At 39.7% G+C, this 18,314-nt stretch overlaps 2 protein-coding genes across 13 annotated transcripts in view; one reads left to right on the top strand and one right to left on the bottom strand.

Annotated features, from left to right (window-relative positions):
• Nucleotides 1-2,652: 2,652 nt before the first annotated feature.
• Nucleotides 2,653-6,414, bottom strand: NDUFB3 (NADH:ubiquinone oxidoreductase subunit B3). 4 transcript variants are annotated; one of them, XM_027636643.1, is made up of 3 exons: nucleotides 6,285-6,414; nucleotides 4,896-5,037; nucleotides 2,653-2,921 (listed from the first exon to the last, which is right to left on the bottom strand). In XM_027636643.1, the coding sequence occupies exons 2-3, from the start codon at nucleotides 5,033-5,035 to the stop codon at nucleotides 2,765-2,767; spliced, it is 297 nt and encodes a 98-aa protein (XP_027492444.1). In that variant the 5' UTR covers nucleotides 5,036-5,037; nucleotides 6,285-6,414; the 3' UTR covers nucleotides 2,653-2,764. The 4 variants fall into 4 exon arrangements, with proteins under 4 accessions (XP_027492444.1, XP_027492445.1, XP_027492442.1 ...); XM_027636644.1 differs by having other exon boundaries at nucleotides 6,289-6,411; XM_027636641.1 differs by lacking the exon at nucleotides 6,285-6,414 and adding an exon at nucleotides 5,534-5,639.
• Nucleotides 6,415-6,533: 119 nt separating this feature from the next.
• FAM126B (family with sequence similarity 126 member B) overlaps nucleotides 6,534-18,314 on the top strand; it is a 54,177-nt gene continuing 42,396 nt past the window's right edge. The window contains exons 1-3 of one of the 9 annotated variants that reach the window (XM_027636635.1): nucleotides 6,534-6,578; nucleotides 7,168-7,211; nucleotides 11,521-11,659. The gene's annotated coding sequence lies outside the window, so the exon portion shown is untranslated. The other 8 variants (XM_027636634.1, XM_027636631.1, XM_027636632.1 and 5 more) reach the window with 8 other exon arrangements.

The raw sequence follows: 18,314 nt of genomic DNA, 5'->3' as shown, positions 1-18,314 counted from the left end.
GACAGAGAATGTATAAAACATCTGTAAAATCAGTTCCTTGACATCATGTAAAAGAGTTTGGATGAATTCCTGAATGTTTTGATACCCACAATGAAATCAGTAAATTTAATTGGAAGACAAGCATGGGTCCTGAGTGTATTCCTGTCAAAGCCCTTGAAGCAAATACTCCTAACTTCAATTAGCCCCACACAGAAAAAACACACTTGCATTGATGTATAAAGTCTAGCTAATAAAAGCTGATCTGGCAAAGATCTAATTGCAGGATAGAAGCTCGTAGTTTGAGAGCACAATGGAATTTTTTGTATGAAGGTTTTCAGGAGTGATTCAAGGCAGTGTAATAATGCATGGTGACAGTCTGGTGTCTAAACTGCAAGTGCCTTATGTAATGAGAACAGTTATTCTATTATGCTCTGAAATAGGAGTTTCAGAGAGAGACAATTTATACTGCAATGTAGTCACTACTGGAATAATTTAGCTGATTTTCTGTAACATACAAATTTGGAAGATTATGCTAATGATGTAAATATCAATGGTAGAATAAGCAAACACAATAGATAAATCACAAGTATCTTTCCAAGGGAGCAAAAATAGCTCTTTTGACTGCTGATGGAGATGGGATTTCCACCTGCATTTCAGAAAATGGAGCATCAGATACAAAAAGAGCTTCCTGACTGTGGTATTACAATCATGTATGTTCCTTACCTGCAGGTGCCATTGCAGTTTATGACCCTGTTTTTTGCACTGTAAAATATCTATGCTGTGAGACAGGCATTGTAAGGACAACCATTGCTATGGTTACAGTGAAGACAGATTTGGTACTATTATTTTCATACACAGGAAACACTCCATCCCCAGGCAGGATTTGTATTACTATACATGTGAAAGAAAAATCTTTATGAGTATTGTATGTCTTATAATGATGAGACATTTTTACATTCCACAATATTGGCAAAATATGCTCATCAGAAATTAAAGGCAGTTGTTTAGGGCAATGACTGCCATCTGGCTATTAAACCATTGAATGATAATTCATAAATGCATGACTTTCACCTAAACTAGTCTAGTCTAACAGTGAATATGCTTGATACATTTGTTCTATCAGTGAAGAGGGAGGCTTATAACATTTAAAAAGACTGATTCTACCGCACGTAATGCTAGCTCTGGTAATTGTTTTTCTATCTAAAATTCAGTGCTCTTAGGAAGTTTATTCTTGGACCCAGATAGAAAACAAGCAGTGAATACCACCCTTTGAAAATATGTATTCTGGATGTTACTGCCTGAGGGACAATGGAAATATTTTGTGCAACAGACCTTACACAGTAGGTTCTTGATTTGTTTTTTGGGGAATGACGCAACTGGATACGAATGTTTGAGGAAACAATTAGGCAAAAAAAGTTTAGTAAAATCAATATTGGCACTATGAACAGTGCCTTGAGCAATGTCATACAAAGATGACAAACTCCACTGAATAGTACAGCTGCACTCACACAGTAACATATGTTGCTTATTGGCTTTAAGAATGAAGCTCTGTTATTATCTCACTTAAAAAGGTTGTGTGTGGATATATATATTTAAAAAAAAAATTAGCTACGTTTTGCTAGGACTTTTCAACTTTTTTGTAAATCTGCAATTTTTGACAGGGTTACATAAAATTTTTGGTTTCTTCACCATGGAAGTACAATATATAATTTTGTAGGGACATTTACAGTTTCTCACTCTTTTGTCTAATTTTGCTTTTCTGTTTAGTGACACAGATATCCTGTTGCTTGGATTGAAAAATGATATAACATATCCTCCTTACTTTGTGACTAATGGCTTAACAAAATTTACAGTAGGATATTCAGTCAATTCTAATTCCTAGCACTGCAGAGGACATATACTGCCCACAAGCCCATTTCTTCTGTAGTCTTAATTCCAGGCATCCTTAAAACACTCCAGAAACTGTTAGATCATTTAAGGAAAACCAGGACATTTAAAACAAAGTATTAAAATACTCTAGGTGTAAAAATAAATATGTACTTAATACACCAGAACAAAGAAAAAAAAGAATTTTTCTTTCTCTTTTTCACAGTACAGTCAAGTATATTGGAAGTCATATTAAGGTAAGTTACAGTTAGTGCTGAGTTGATTTTATTCCACTTTACTAAGCAAATGTGGCAGCAATGTAATTTTTAATGTCTGGATATTACACAGCAGATTATTTTGGTGCATAGTGTCTGCCAAGTTCATTATCTGTTCAATAAGACTAAGTATAAGTCTTGGTCTTTTCATACATACTTTGAGGCAATTTGGGGTAGTTTTTAAAGCTCTAAGGCAATATTTTTATTTAGAGACATAAGAGCGAATAGTAACATATACATCTAAGAAATGACAGATCATTCATTACCACTTACTGGCAAATAATAGTTATTAAACCTGTAACAAATACAGTACAAATTTTCTCTTAAAAGCAACATAGTTCTCAATTTCATCTAACAGAATGTTGGCAGGGCTTGAAAGAACTGGTCTGATAGTTTCCCTTGTTCTTTAAAGGGTGGTACATCAAACCCAAGAGCAGTCTTGTGTTGTTTTTCCCCCAGATCAAGGTCAGTTAAATTGCTCTGGCTGTGTTTTTTGATCCTTCCTCAAAAGTATAATAAAATCAAACAAACGTGGTTTTGCCTGTGATAGACTTTAATATGCATATTATAAGTACAGAGTGAGCAGCAGGCTTATGTGTGTTTCAGCTTACAATTAGTAAGTATTAAGTTGTCATATTTGATCTTCAATGATGGCCTCCACTTTTCTTTGGAGGAAACAGTGTATATTCAATGCCAAGAGCTATGACAAAAGCTGCAAATCCCCACTTGAGTCCTCTAGTAAAGACTTCTGTTATGGTGACAGGTTTTGCAAAGCCACCCATAAATCTCCAGGCTTCATTACTAGAAGAAAAATGAAACCAAAATTAAAAACAAGATCAGTGGAGCCACTGTGATAAACATGAGCAGGAACATCTTTGTTTGTAAAGAATGCTTGCTGAAGGTATTTATATTAGAGATACTTTGAACCTCTATAGAATGTTCTGTCATTTAAGTACCAGGAGTTACCACAAGTAAAGTTCACTATATTAACTCTTAAATCTTTACAGGTATAATTTGAAATACAAGTAACTCCAGGAAACATCATAGTTACAGGAAAAGAACCACCTCCCCAAGTTTTTGTAATTGTTGTCATCTGTTTTTACTGTGAAACAAAAATCAGAACCCACTAGCCCTTCCATGGGATGGACTAACTACAAAGGCTCCTCACCGTGCTAGACAGTATCTAGAATAGTTAAATCTTACAAGGAAAGTTTTTCCAGACATAAAAAACTCATCCTAGTGTGGAGGCACTTTCTGTTTCACAATACAACATATTAGGTTCAGATGATTAAAAAAAAAAAAAAAGACTGAAGAGATTGTATTTAGCTTTAGCTACGGAATACTTACAAACTTCACACTGTTTTGCCTTACTGTTGTCAACACACATTCTTACTGAAACCTTAGTCACTAGCTGACTACCAACATTTATGTGTAGTAGGACCACTGTTACCTACAGAGATGGATGCAGTTTATATCTTCTAAGGACTCAGAAGTCCTTAAGAAAAGAAAAAAGAACCAACCAATAAAATCAGAACTGTCCTTCCAGGAGAAGATACAGGGTTTTAAAACAAGGGGGTCAGGTATTTATGTTCACAGACAATTCCCTTGTGCAGATGGATTTCGTGACTCCGGATGAAAACATTTGGGCATGGAAGTGTATTGTCTAGATGCCAGTATAGGGTCTAATTGATACAGGCTTAAAGTTTCCAAATATGACATCTTTCAGAAAGCTTATTCTGTATTGAATATGTACATTAATGTGCATTTGCCATAGAGGTGGAAAGCCACAGAAATAGAGGCAAGATAAATGTGATACTGGCCTGGAAAATTCATTAAGGACTGATATTTCAAAAGATTCCTGTCATCATTAAAAGTATGTTTTACTTTATGTTCAGAGCTTTAAACTATTTCAAAGGAACGAAAAAAGTGCTGTCAATCCCAAACCCCTCCAGAGGTTGTAGCATGAAACAACTTTCTAACAGATTACCTATTTGCTCTTCCATTTTTCTTGTAGTGATTTGAAGTAAAGCCTTTTCTATGAAGGCTCCTGGAATAGTTTGCTCATGCAACTTTTTCCTTACAGAAGAAACAGACGACACAGCACAAGACATTTAGCATTTTTATTCCCCAAGATGAAAAGGTGGTTGAGCAAAGTATTGCATAATTCACTAGGTGGGAGAAATACATTAAGCCCTGTTTAAACAGCTTCCTAAATGATCCAGAATTGCTCTATCAAAAAAGGAGGAGATACTCACTGTAGAGTGGGACAGCTTAAGAGATAAAAGCTGATCCTCCATTATGTCATTCACTTTTAGCCAAATGAAGTGCACAGTTGAATGCAATTCCACCCTGTACATAAATACACTTCTTTTCAAATAAAGGCCTCCTGTTGCGTATGAGGAATGCTGCTCCTACTCAGAATGTCAATTCCATTGGCTTCTCATCAGGATCTGAGCACACAGTCTCTCTGCAGAGAAGGACAGGCTTACTTACATGTGCAGACCTAGTATTACTGAGGGGGGTGAGGTGTTGGTCACTGTGCCTGAGCTGTATCATCACAGAACATCACGAAAAGGCAAGGCTGCCTTGCAGTGTGTGGAGACTGGTCAAGGGGATGGAAGGTGTGACCTCTACACAAAAAGTACACAAACACTTAACTGAAATTCTAACCAATTTTCACTGTTTTTACCAAAGAAAGAATGATCTACAGTGACAAGGTCCAGTTGATGCTACAAGACAACACATCAAGGTTATTTTTGAGGCTGCTGCACTTACCGAGCCCACGGATCCCTAAGACCCCGCTTAGCCAGCCTTCTCTGGACCTCCTCCAGTGGGGTGCCCTCTATCTTCCACTGCCTGTAGTCAGGGAGTTCCATTTTGCCATGGCCATGGCCGTGTTCATTTCCGTGTCCCATACCTGCAGCAAAAGGAAAGTCTGTTACTTCACAGAGAGAGCGTCGTCTTGTTTTCACACACTTGCAAAGAACAATCCCCTGTACAGGTAAAATGGGGAGGTAACACAAAGGAACAGAGAACAAAGAGCTTTGTTCTGTAAAACGAAGAGCTCAGAGACTTCACGCTGCATTTCAGAAGTGGGTGATTACACCCAGTAAAGCAAACCAGGCAGAGTTCAGTGATGCTGTGTTGTAAGTCACCACCATCACAACACCCCTGGAGCAGCTGTGCAAATCTCCTGTGCCAGAGAAGAGGGTAAGCAAACCAATGGCTTCCAATGTCTATAAATGCCCTTTCAGCAACACCAGGGCCCATTATCTTACAGGCTTTCCACAATACATCAAAAAGACTTCAGAATGAAAGCTTCTAATCTAGGTATGGCAGAGCTATGAGCGCCAAGCTCTGAAGAAAAACCTGAGAGGAACAAAGGCTCGGCTGCTCAGCTCCTTTTCAGCTGCCTCTAGTTCAGTGAAATGTAACCATGGTGATCAACAGGTCCAGGAGAGACGAGCGGGCAAGGAGATACACCTTACCAGTCATTTGATGAGGCTGAAAAATACACACTCTATTTACATACACCTTAGACAACTACAAAAATATGAAGCTTCTCTTTAAAAACAGTGATCAAGGCCGATAGGAAGGTGAACATTTTCAGGGAGATCCTGAAGGACTGGAAGAAAATAATGACAGCTTTGAAGTCTCCATTTTCACAAAGCACCTGAGACTTCTTTGAGCCAAGATTTCCCATATTTAGTGTCCTGAACTTTTAGGAAAATTGACTGGAATACAGAGGTGCCTGTAACTCTTGAAGAAGACTCCAAGCCCTGTAGGCAAGCGAAAAGGGTTTTCTTGCAGAGGGAAACTCGGAGAGAAGCATTAACGCTGTCACTACCCGAAAATACCTCCCCCACCGAATTAAACCCCAGCCTGCAGCCTTGCCAGAAAAAAACAAGACCTCTCTGCTACCAACGTTCACCACTGTACAAGGAGGTCATGCTCTGGCACGGCTGGGGGGCTGCACTGCGGCACCAGCCGGGCAACCCCGCCCGCAGGGCCGGCACGGGCCGTGCCCGAGGGGCGGCCCGCGCGGGGCATGGAGGGCACAGCCCAGAGCGACAGCCACCCTTGCCTGCGCTGCCCTGCCCAGCCAGCACACGGGTCCTTCCGGCGGGCAGGGCCCGTTCCCGTTCCCATTCCCGTCCCCGGTACCTGCCCGCTCCGCGACCCTGCTCAGGACGCAGCGCCACCCGGAAGCGGAAGCCGAGAGAGGACCAGCCGCTATAGGAAGCGCAGCCAGCCACGCGGGTTCCGGGAAGCTTTCGTTCCGATCCTTCCTGCTGGCCTGGCGCGGGTGCGGAGGCTGCGGGGCTGCCGCCCGCCCCGCTGCCACCGGCAGCCCTCCTGCCCCGGCCCGACGAGGCAGGACCCGCGCAGGGACCACCGGCGCCGGCTCGGGCCGAGGGGCTGAGGGGAAGGAGACGCTGACGGGAGAGCGGCCAATCGGTGCGGCGCTTGTTGCGGGAGGCGTGGCCCAATGGGCGGGCGCGTTGCTGAGGTGCGGGTCTGGCGGCGGCGGCGGAGCGGGGTGAGGGGGCGGCGGCGCCGGGCGGGGGGCGAAGGGGCTGGGTTCGCACTGGCACTGCGGGGCCCGCGCCCTTCGCTGGCTGCCCGCCGGAGTCGGTCGCTGCCGGCGGTGCAGACACGGACGGAAGCCCCGCAGGGTCTGTGCGTGCGGGGGCGCGAACTGTTCCCTGTGCGCCAGCGCCGCTCCCGCTGCCGTTCCTGCTCCCTCTCCCGTCCTCTTTCCCGTCCCCGCTCCCTCTCCCGTTCCCCGCTCCCTGTCCCCCCCGCTCTCTGCCCTCGGCCGGAGCCCCCTGCCCGTGCTGTGAGAGCGCCGTTCCCCCGCCCTGCCCTGGGAGCGGCGGCGGGGCCCGGGCAGTGTCCGCTCTGTGCCCGCCCTCGGGGCGTGCCCCGGCAGCGGGAGAAGCCGTGCGGGAAAGCGGAGGTGCTCGCAAGCCCGGCTGGTGTCAGGAGCTGGCTTTTGGTTTGCAGTGGGTATGTCTTAAAGGAGCGCTGGTGTTTGTTTCCGTAGGAGAAGCGGGGAGGCATCCCGAAATCCTGGAAGTGCACTGAAAGGTAAGTGGAAGTTAAGAATTCTCTTGACAGCTGCTTCTTGAGTGGGATGGTTACTTGGTTTCGCCGAGCACTTGTCTCCGGGGGCTCGACGTTTTGCATGCTGCCGCTGTGTGATTGAGAAGTGACAATTGCCTTCGTATCTGATTAATTAAAATTTTGTTTTGCGTTCATCAAGCTTGAGTGCATAGTCCCCTTCGTCTGAAAAGAGATTGGTAAAAGATAACTACATAGTCAGTGACTTATAAAGACTTAAATTATTCCTGAATACAGTAATACTGGTTTTTGTTAGCAGAATACAAACTCCGTTTTGTTAATTTCTGATACTTTTATAAAAATGAGAACAAACACTGATTATTGCATGATGCCGGCAGAATTTTGGGACAGGTTATAGTACCTTTTATTAGAATATATTTTGATGTAAAACTACTTATGGGTTTCAGGGTTTTTTTAATAGGGATATTGGAAGTGCACGAGAAGAGTTTCAGGAGGAATGGCATTATCATGTTATTAACAGTGAAACTGTTCTAAATAGAGTGCCATCTGTTTAATCCAGACTGCCTCAGTCTGGTTTTAGTATTGAATGTTTTTCACTATGAGATAAAGTCTGGAAGATTCAGAGCAGTCTCTTCTCAGGGTGAGCAGAGACACATTTGTTTTTCTCTAATGTCAGGGGGGTGGAATTGTAGGAGGACTCTTTATTTGTGAGGTGCCTGAATCCTTGTCTTACAGAGAATTAAGTTCTGACAGATACCTGAAAAGTATTTATTTTTTCCTGTTGTGGCTGAAAGTTAATGTGTACATGTTCAAAGTCCAGCAGTGCTGAGGAACGCTGATATTTTTCTCAGAAATTTTTTTTCAGTGACCTACAGGCATGTCTGATACCAGATACCTTGGTTTTGTTTTTCAAGGGAAAAGTACAAAGTCCTGCTTTTGTTTATGTTTGGTGCTTTTTGTTTATTTGTTTTGGGGATTTATTTTGTGGTGCTTGGAAGCATAACTGGATTATTTATCCATAAAAGAATACTGATATTGCTGAGTCTGTCAACATGGGCGTTCAGTTCTGATCTCAGAGCACTGGCTTTGTGTGATGTGTTGCAGATGAACAGAACTGTAGCAGGGGACTGCAGTTGGCACAGTTTGTCTTCATGTACCGTCTCTTTCAAGCTTTAACAAGGTTTTGGGTAGCTGTTCCTGCCTCTCTCCCCTCACCCCTCCAAGTACATCAAGACTCTTGATAGGTAAAGCTCTGTGCAACTGATAGATCTGCTCTGCCGTGTTTTGCTTCCTAAATTTCCTTTCAGCATGGACCATAGTCTTTTAAAAATAAGATTGCATATATGGGGGATGTGATGTTTTGGGAACATAGTAAGCTTTTTGAAGCTGTATCTTCACCAAGTGAGTCTGCATAATTTAAAAGGGCCTACAGTCTTGCTACAACCTGTTTTGAGAAGGAAGCTTCACCATAATTACAATGCTAGTCTGAAGAAATCAGTAGTATGCACAAGGAAATAACATAAAGAAAAGAAATTTTCAGTTTGTGTAAAAAAAAAAAACAAAACCAAAACCAAAAAGCCACCAAAAAACCAAACAAAACCAAAAACCTGAATGTCCTTTAGGATGGGAAGGTCATTGGGATTCCACGTACAACTAATCAGTACTTTTTGTGGTTTATTCAGTTGTTTTTGTTTTTGTTTTTTTTTGTAATTTATTATGCATGGTGATGATGCTTACTAAAAAGAATAAGTATTCTAGGATAAAGTTATGTTAGCTTATATCCAGCCATGGATACAATTGTTGGGATTCCTGCTTGTGTTGCTGGGTTAGAGGAAGGTGGCAGGGTTTTCTTGACTAGCTTTCAAAAGTCCATGTTTCTGAGCAATTGTGTGGCTGTGCATTGTGTGTCAGCAGACTGTGAGACACATTAAAGGTACTGCTTCAATACATTAAAGGTTCTCTGCCTGTGCCTTTAATATTCTCTCTAGCACTGAATGGTGTTTAGTGGTGTGCTCTTCATAACTGTGTTCTGGAGTACAGAGCTGTGTGACTGACAGTGACTTGAAGTATTTTGAGTTTTCAGATGACAAAAAAGTGTTATGGCATTGTTGTTCTGGTTTTTTTTTTCCCCTCAATATCTTAATACATATTTGAACTATTTAAATAGCGCATCTTTTTTCCCCTGAAATTGTGTGTTACTTTCCCCAGCTTTGTATAAGTTGTCATTTAAAAGTCACTAGAAGCCTTTTGTCATTTGAATAAAATGGTCAACCTGCTTTAATTACAGTGATGATGGAAAAGATCTTTCTGTAGTCCATTTTTGTTTCTTTGGATGTCTTTTAAAAAAGACTGTGAAAGGTGGGGAAGGAAATTATCTTCTCAGGCATGATTAGAGGGCTAAATATTTTATGGATAGTATCACAGTCTCAAACCATTGTTCCATCTTTCTCTTGGAGAAGGGATTGTCTGGAGCAGTAGTTGTAGTTTCTTTCTGTTTGTGGTGTGTGTTTGGGGTTTTTTGGAGGGGGCAACGCAGAGACCATTCTTCACAGGAACAGCCATTTGAGTTTAATCTGCTATTTTCTCTTGAAGTCTAAAGCTCTGAGATCCTGGTGTATGATAGGACCATTGTTTCAAGCCCTGCTTGTCTGCCACAGCTGACAGTATTTGACAGCAGGTGCTTTATTCTTACACTCTTCCCTGGGCAGGCATATAGGGCTACTCCTTAGGTCAGCTCTCCCAGTCTTTCAGCAGGGATGATGTTTTGTACAGATTTCTGTTTAATGTATATACTTCATTTATAAAAAATTCTGAGCCCGTGCATGGTTTTTGCAGCTCCCACGTTTTCTGTCAGTAGGCACTACACTTCATGTCTTGTGTGAATAAGTCATTCCTCTGTTCTCTTTGCAACCTGTTACCTGAGAACTTCATGTGATACTCCCCGTTTTCTTTATGAGGAGGGGCAGAACTGTTCACCTCTTTGCCAGGCAGTGTGATCTGAGTTGAGAATCTTTAAAGGTCAGGGTAATGTGTTCGCTCAAAGACTTGTCTGGGCAGGAAAATAACTTTAGATTCCATTACTTTTCTTTATGCTTGTTCTCTTATATTAAGATACAAACTAACATCAGGAATTGAGGTTGGAGACTTCCCCAGCTCACTCTTGGTGAAGGACATCTGTGCCATAGTAATGGTCACTTAAGTCCTGTGGCTATTTTCAGGGAAAATTGATCTGAGCAGAGACAGTCACAAATAGTACAGTTTGATTTGCTCATTCAGTCAGTTCTTTTTATTTCCAAGTAGAATAATTGTGAGAAGTAATTCTTGACTTATTTAATGCTGTTTTCTACAGTTTTTTTGAGAGTAAGAAAGTATTTTGAGGTTACGTTTGCTGTTTTATCTACAACTGGTTATACAAGCCGGTTGAATTTTTCTCTCTCAGCACCTATGCTTGGATAATTCATGCTTCTAGTAACAAGACAAATATTTTTCAACTTTAGTCTCAGGGCAGATGTATGGAATGACTCAATGTGTCTCCATTTTTGTATAGAGTTCTGACTTTAGTTTCTAAGCTTTAAATATAAGGTCAAGAGGTAGAGGGGCACTTCTGATGAAATAAAAATAGTTATTTAGTAAAACCCCACTGTAAAACAAAAATCTATATTGCCAGTAGTGCCACAAGAAGAGAACATATAAACCACGATCAGGGACTGGCTGAAATAGTGTGTGGTTTGCAAACTGTTTCAATATGTGCTGCAGGTTATTAATAATAGCAGAAGTTTTGTATTGTAAGGAAAATTCCTGTGTGGCCATTAATCATTCTTCTGTTAGAGTTACATTTTTCTATCAAAATTATGCATTTGGGTGCAGGATTTTTATATTCTGCTTTCCTTAGAGCCAAAGAAGATAGAAATGGTGTGCTGCAGATGTTTGTGTGACATTTATGTTCGTGTGTATATTTTAAGAATAATAAATTATACGGGCAGGGAACACATTTGCCTGACAAACCATGTAGCTACTTTTAAACTCATCTGCATCTTTAATTTAATGCCACTGTAAAATAATTTGTATCTTATGTACCCTGGTGAAGGGTTAGGCTGAACTCCATAACAGTGTTACTCTGTCACTTGCAGAAACCTTTTTTCTCTGAAATCCTTTGTTTCTCATATTATGGATTCTATTTGAAAATGGTCTTGGGAATAAAAATCACTTATGTTTATCTACTTCAGTAGATGTTTTATTATTAATCTATTCAGATGATTTGTAAAAGACAGAACTACCATTGGCAAGTCACTTTTTTTGGCTTTCTGTTCTGCAGGCAGTCCAGCTTGCCTCTGCTGCCCACTGCCTCTGTCAGACCTGCTGCCTTAACCTCTTGGTGTGATTCTGTAGAGGAATTTAGATTTTATGGATCAAATTTATTAACTTTGCCTGAAAACAGACAACCAGAGACATCTGTAAGGAGATCTCGCTACGGTAGTGAAATAGAATGTCAGGTTATAACTACTGAAAAGGGGTAAACTATTTATTTATTTGTCTCTTGGTACTGAATATCCCTGCTTGGAAAATACCAAATCCCTGGCTGTATAATACTGTTCAGCACAGGCCCTGATGGAGATGGTTGCTGCAGTTCAAACCTATTGAAACACTCTTCCAGGAATTCCCTCTTTCTGCATATTCTGTGTGGGCTTTTTCTGTAGGACAAAGTCTCTAATGACATGTCATTGCATGTTGTATTGTTTGACTAACACTGAATTTTGCAGTCCAAAAACGCAAAGTCTGCGTTCTTGTGTGTAATCTTACTATGTTTTTATTTTACTGACTGTGATCTTCTTCAGCAAGCTAGACTGGTTAGATGTCCTTTAGTGGTGTCTGCATTGTGTGTGGTTCACGAGTTCTTTAAATAGTTACACATTGCTGTTCCTCTGAATTCTATTTAAGTGAGATGTATGACATGGACATTTGTGCAGGCTGCATGACTGTGCTTTGCTGATTCATACAGGGCACTAGTGATACTTCTGGAATCTTTTTCTGTTTCTGTTCCCTATATTTAGTAATTTATGATCTTTAAATTGTAATTGTGCTTAGGGTCTTCCTCCTCATTTCTGCCCTGCCTTGACCCATCTGTGGGCTGGGGGAATTTTTCTACATCTATCTGGAAGGACAGTGAGAAAGCTTAAAAGAATAATCTTATTTTTCATGGCCATTCAACTGAGAAGATATTGGATTGAAAGATAATGAGGTGAAATATGTATAAAATTTGCTTAGGTTTTTTTTCCTTCCTGTCTTGATTTATTTTATTTTTATTCAGTCAGGTTGCTTATTTCTAAGAGTTCTAGTGTCTATTTCTTTACATCTCCTCTTCTTATTTTCTTTTTTGTCTTTTCTGTCTCCATTAGGTTTGAAGATATCTTGAGCTTTAGCAGAGGCAGGAGAGCAGCCTCTAATCATGCCTGCCTCTGTTCTGATTTGGATTAGAGCCACAAGGTAGAAAACTTGATTTAGAAAAGAAGTTCATAGTAGTTACTCAAGTAACTTTTCTAAATATCCTAAGCACAAGATCTTGGAGACACACGGGCATAAGTGTACTAGATTTTGTTTTAGATATAGCTCAAGTTAGCTTCTCTCTGTAGATTTGAATATTATATTTCCTTCATGTGAAAACAAATTAACTGGAATTTTAATTTTTTTTCAAAACATGATCTTTGTGAAGATCTGGTGTCTTATGACCAGTGTGCCCCATGTGTAAGCTGCACTGGCAATTCCGCTATCCACTGTGTGGTAGCAATATTGTGATGGCTGAACATAGGAAGCAGCAATGAAGTATGTTTATGAAACTGGGAGCCTTTTATATAAACTTAGTTATAGAGAGGGTGGAGTGAGCAATTTATCAAGCATTCTGGTGCATGCCATCAGAGTAGGGCAAAGAACAAAAATCTAAATGTTCAACTTCGAGGTTTGATATCTCTTTATTACTCTAGGTTAGAGGTATGCTTTTTTGATAAAAATACTTGATGCTTCTGCATATCACTGTTGTCCCTCATGCTTTGTGGTTGGGAATATGTATGCAGTTAAAAGTGGTCATTAAAAAAAGCTCTCTACTTAGAGTGGTTGTGGTACTGGTCTTTAGTATCTGCATGTAACAACAGATGATGGCAGAGATCACTCGATAAGTTGGATACCTGCTATCAAAATTTTGCAGATGAAAACTCTTCATGCTTTTGGCATAGTTGAAGTAAGTGCTAAGATTTAGATTTATTTCTGCCAAATTAAGGTTAGAGTTTGAGTTTCCAGACTTCTGTTGTAACCACGTTGGTTTGTTAGAATATGTGAAACGGAACTTCAGTAGACAAGACTAACGAGTGTGTTTGTGGTTAGAACCCAGTGTTGATAGTACAAGTCTTTCTTTGTGCAATGGCAATAGTGTAAAAGGGAGTGTTAATGTATTTTCAAACTCTTCATATATTAATAACAGCAGTGGGACAGACAGATGATGGGTTAAAGTCCATTTACTGTAGTGAACTTAGAGAAGAAGTGATTGAGGAGTTTAAATGATAGTAATGTGCCCTTTTACACAGAAATGTAAGGCATGCTGAGGAAGGATTTATCCCAGCAAAAGCTCATATTTCTTTATGTGTAACAGTGGAGAACTTTCCATTGCCCTTTTTTTTTTTTTAAAGATGTTTGGTTGAGTCGAAACAACATAGAGATGTGAGCTAAATATGGACACAGTGGAGGGTGAGCGGGGTTTGGATGTGGAATGGAAAAATGACTAGATCCTTGTGCACGTAGATTTATTTTTTTTTTTAAGCTGCTTGTTTCTTGTTCTAAGCATAGAACAGGCCTTAGACAAAACTGCTGAGCTTCCAAAGCTGCTTCTAGATTGTTAATTATGTATATTCATTCTGTTTGATAATTATGTAATTGACAAACCGCAATACCCAACGGTCTCCAATGTTGCATCTGTGCAATAGTTTCAAGTAGTAACATCCTTAAGTTTCTGGATGTTATATAAACCATATTTGTGGCAATTTTTTGGGAAGAGAGGTGCTGATCTTGTCACACTTCATGGGAGCCGTTCTGATAGCTTTCTTCATTTTAGTGAACTGCAGCAGCTTGCAGTGCAAATCTTGCCATGTCAGAGGGGAAAAGAGTTTCATAAAAATCTCTGAAAGGTTAAATGATACCTATGGAAATACAAATAGAGGTGGGAATCCTGGGCTGGAGGCTCAGTTGAATGAAAGTAGAGAAGAAATACTTAAAATACTGAATGAATTTAAGCTAAGCACTCATAAACTGTATTTCTGTGCTGTTTATTTTCATACACATCCTGTGATAAAAACCCTTCCTTTAAATCATAGATGTCACGTGCATTTCATGATTTTCCAGTGAGCAGGATGGCTAGTAGCAGGCTACTGCCTTTTCTGTTTGCTTAGATCTGTGCATCTGCCAAGACTCGTTTCACATGCTGTGACTCTTCAGCTTTGCCTTCACCTGTGTGTCTGTAAACACCACGAGTTTGAGAAGCCTCTGTGTATCTGTGGAATAAGAATTTCCTTTTTGTTTGTTTGGGGGTAAAGGAGAGAACAAGATTTTCTTTCTTCTCACTGTAATTAGTGTTAGAACTTGAGACAATAAATAAAAATTTTGAAACAGCTTAGGCATGGCTTATTGTCCATGAGTCTGCAAAGGACCAATTGCAGAAGTAACTGAGGTGCCCTTTTGCTTGTGCAGGTGTTGAGTGGACTTGGACTGTGCACTGTAGTCCTTTAAGATGTATAGTAGTCCTAGTGATGATAACTGCTACCTGCACACAACGTGTACTGTTGCTGCATTAGTGATGAAAATACTTATGGAAGTGAAACTTCATGGGAGAGTTACAGTCTCCTCAGCTACAGAAAAATGGTTTTGATGCATCTGGGTGTTTAAATCATTCAAATGGCAGCTGTGTTCCAGGAATCATGGTGTTAACTCTTTGAGAAAATACAAGCTTTGCATTTTTCCTCTCTATAGGTGAAATCCTTTCAGTTAGCTACAGGCCTACTATGGTTTTTTGCAGTAAATGTATGAAGTTTGCATAGCACAACTAAAACTGTTGCACTGATTTCCCATTTTTAATTTGAATTAAAATGTTTGCATTTTAGTTTTTAACTTGCCAAGTTAGCCCAAGATTAAACTGGAATTTTTAGGAAGATGGTTGAAGATGCTCTGCTAAATGCCCTAATAACGTTTATACATTAACTTTGTTTGTAATTTTTTTTCTAGCTACTTGAATGTTTAAATTGAGTAAAACTCATGATGCTAAGGCAGAAAAATAACTGTGCAACAGTGGGATTTCACATTTGTTGTGCACAAAGTCCTAATCAAGTTAAGGGCTGTGGATGGATTCCAGACTGACTTAGGGGTCAGTGGCCAATACTAATTGGCGTTAATGCTGCTGAAACTGTGTAATCAAGTATTGTGCTCATTGTCACAGGGTGCTTTGTTCCCCCCCCTTCCTCCCTGTTTGGCAACTTATAATTAACTAAATGTTCAAAGGTGGGTTTTTTTATTTCCTTTGTGGCCTTTTTCTCAGACTTGCAGATTCTGGTTTGTGCTAAAGACAGAAAATTAGGCTCGATGTAGAAAGTAGAGGGAAGTTCAAGGAAATTTAAGTGCGGTGTCTCTGGATGTTAATTGCATCTAATAAATGCAGAAAGCTTAAAAAAGATCTGTTGGTCAGTGGGGGAGTGGAATATGGCTTTGCTTTTTTTTCTTTCTAACTGCTAGGAAAGCGCTGCTTCAGCACCGCTCCTCGTTAATTTACTGAAACATTTTGTAGGAACGTTAGCACATATGGCTGGTGGAGATGTGTGTGGGTGTGATGGTCCATTGCTCTTCTCTGCTGATGATACTCCCATGATTGTAACTTACTGTATTTGATGGCTTATTTTGACAATAAATTTTTGGTCTTGTGAGAGAGAGGAGGGAACAAATCTTAAATGGACATTATCATGCTAATTAGGAAACCTTAATCACCATGTAAAGAGTTGTCAGCTCTATCAAGTTTTGATGTGTTTCAAATTAATATTCCAGTGGGTAGCTTTTGATAGACAAAATATCTTTGCTGCACATACTGGCTTTATGCAGAATTCTCACAGTAGTTATTTTATTGCTATTTCTGTGAACTGCCGGGGCATTCTGCTTTAGTAATGTGTGTAGGCTTGGAATAGATTGTGCTGATTATCTCTTTGTCTCTCTGAATGCAGACTTTAGAGCTTCTGAAGTGTGTAATGTTGCTATAAGTAAATTCTGCATGTTTATGCATATACGTCTCATCTGTGGGAAATGAAAAGGGTTTTTATTAGGATTTCCTTTTTTATTGCAGGGGAATGTTTGAAGTTACCATCATCTTGGTTTTAATCATTCAAATGTAACAGAACTGATTAGGGAACAAAATTGTTAAAATACAGTTATGAAAGTCTTTTTGAAGTGCCGGTTGGATAGTTGGCAGAGAAGGCAAAAAGCATGAGGATTTCCCCCCCAAGTATGAAACTCTCAGTGCTCACTGATAAGAAAGAATTATGGTGTAACCATCTTAACTTGCAAATCTGCTCATAATTGCAAGCACCAGGATGTTAGGTCTGGGTTTGTATTTTGCTCAGAACAGTTTTTTCATGTGCTGAAGAAGTCATGTGGACTGTGTGCCTTGGTTTTGGTTTGTTATTTGTTGTTGTTGTTGTTGTTTTGTTTTCCTGGTGGGTGTGGGGTTTTGTTTATTTTTGTTTTGACTTTATGCCTGATCAGCCCTACTTTTTGACCAGATCCACTGGTCAGGTTCTCTCTATTGGTCCACTTTGCATGCCAATAACCTCAGTATTGCTAAACCTTCTGTCTAAGTTGCCTTTGAAAGACTGTGTGTGTTTTGAGGGGCACGCTGTACGAAGGCTTTTAGATGAGTATATTACTTACACCAAAAACATATAATCCAGCAATTTCAAATGACTGGTGCTTGAACTTTGGTAAATGCTGCTGATCCCTATCAGCACAATTGTATAGGGAAACAGAACAGGCTGTTTAATTAAGCTCAGGCTTTGATTAAAATTTTTTGATAATGTGTTTGAAGAGAATGGACTGAATTTGCTTTATACCAGTGTAACTAATTAAAAAAGGTAAGATTATAAATGTTACATAGATGGGCAGTGCAACTTACCTGTGAAAGAATAAAGAAACTCTTTAGTATGGTTCTTGTGGATGTATTTCTATTTCAAGTAGATATAATACTCAGGATTTGCTGAAGGAGATTAATGTTGCAAAAAGCATAGTATAACTCTTTGACATGTTTGCTTATAAGGCCATCTCTGGTCTTTTTCCAAGGATAAATTTACTCAGGAGACTTGAGGAAAGGAGAAACACTGTTCTACCAACTGCTTTCGAAGTTGGTTTTTTTTTTTTTTTAGTGGGAAAACTATTCAGTATCAGAAAGAAAACCCCAGAGTATCTCTGTCCATGGATGAGGTTATGTAAAAATGGCTGAAGATTAGAACATTGAGTCCTCAGTGAGGTTTTTTTTGAGTGCAAGAAAATACATTTTAAAACTTAGATCATGGTAAAATTGACCATCAATAAATAAATTCCATTTCTCTCTCCACACCAAACAAACTTAAGGAAGCATAGCCATGAAGCTGCATGGATTTTCAGTGATGCCTGTCACATCCATAAGTTTTCACGATCTTGAAAGACTCACATTTTCTGCATATACATTAGGGCAGTATTTGACAAAAAACTTTAAATTTTTAAAATATTATTTTTAAAATAGATGATAAATTAATGATTTCACACTAAAATATTAATTAGTCCTTCCTTACTACTGATCAGTCTGTATTCTGTTCTAATATTGGTTTAATAGGAGATGAGTAACAATCGTGTAAACAATATGCTTTGTGTTTAACTATTCAGCAGTGAAGATTAATTATTAAACTCACACATAGACAAAGGAGGTAACTGGTGTAGTTGTTGCACTAATTTACATTTACTAATGTTTTAATTCTCATGCAGTTATTTCACAGAGTTGTAGCATATGCTTCCAGGTAATGGGCTGCAGAATGCCCGTTATGGTAAGCTGAGTTTCAG

This window comes from Corapipo altera, unplaced genomic scaffold (assembly GCF_003945725.1).
Source record: "Corapipo altera isolate COAL_440 unplaced genomic scaffold, ASM394572v1 45, whole genome shotgun sequence".
NCBI classification, from domain to species: Eukaryota; Metazoa; Chordata; class Aves; order Passeriformes; family Pipridae; genus Corapipo; species Corapipo altera.
This window is presented reverse-complemented; position numbering and strand designations above follow the sequence as displayed.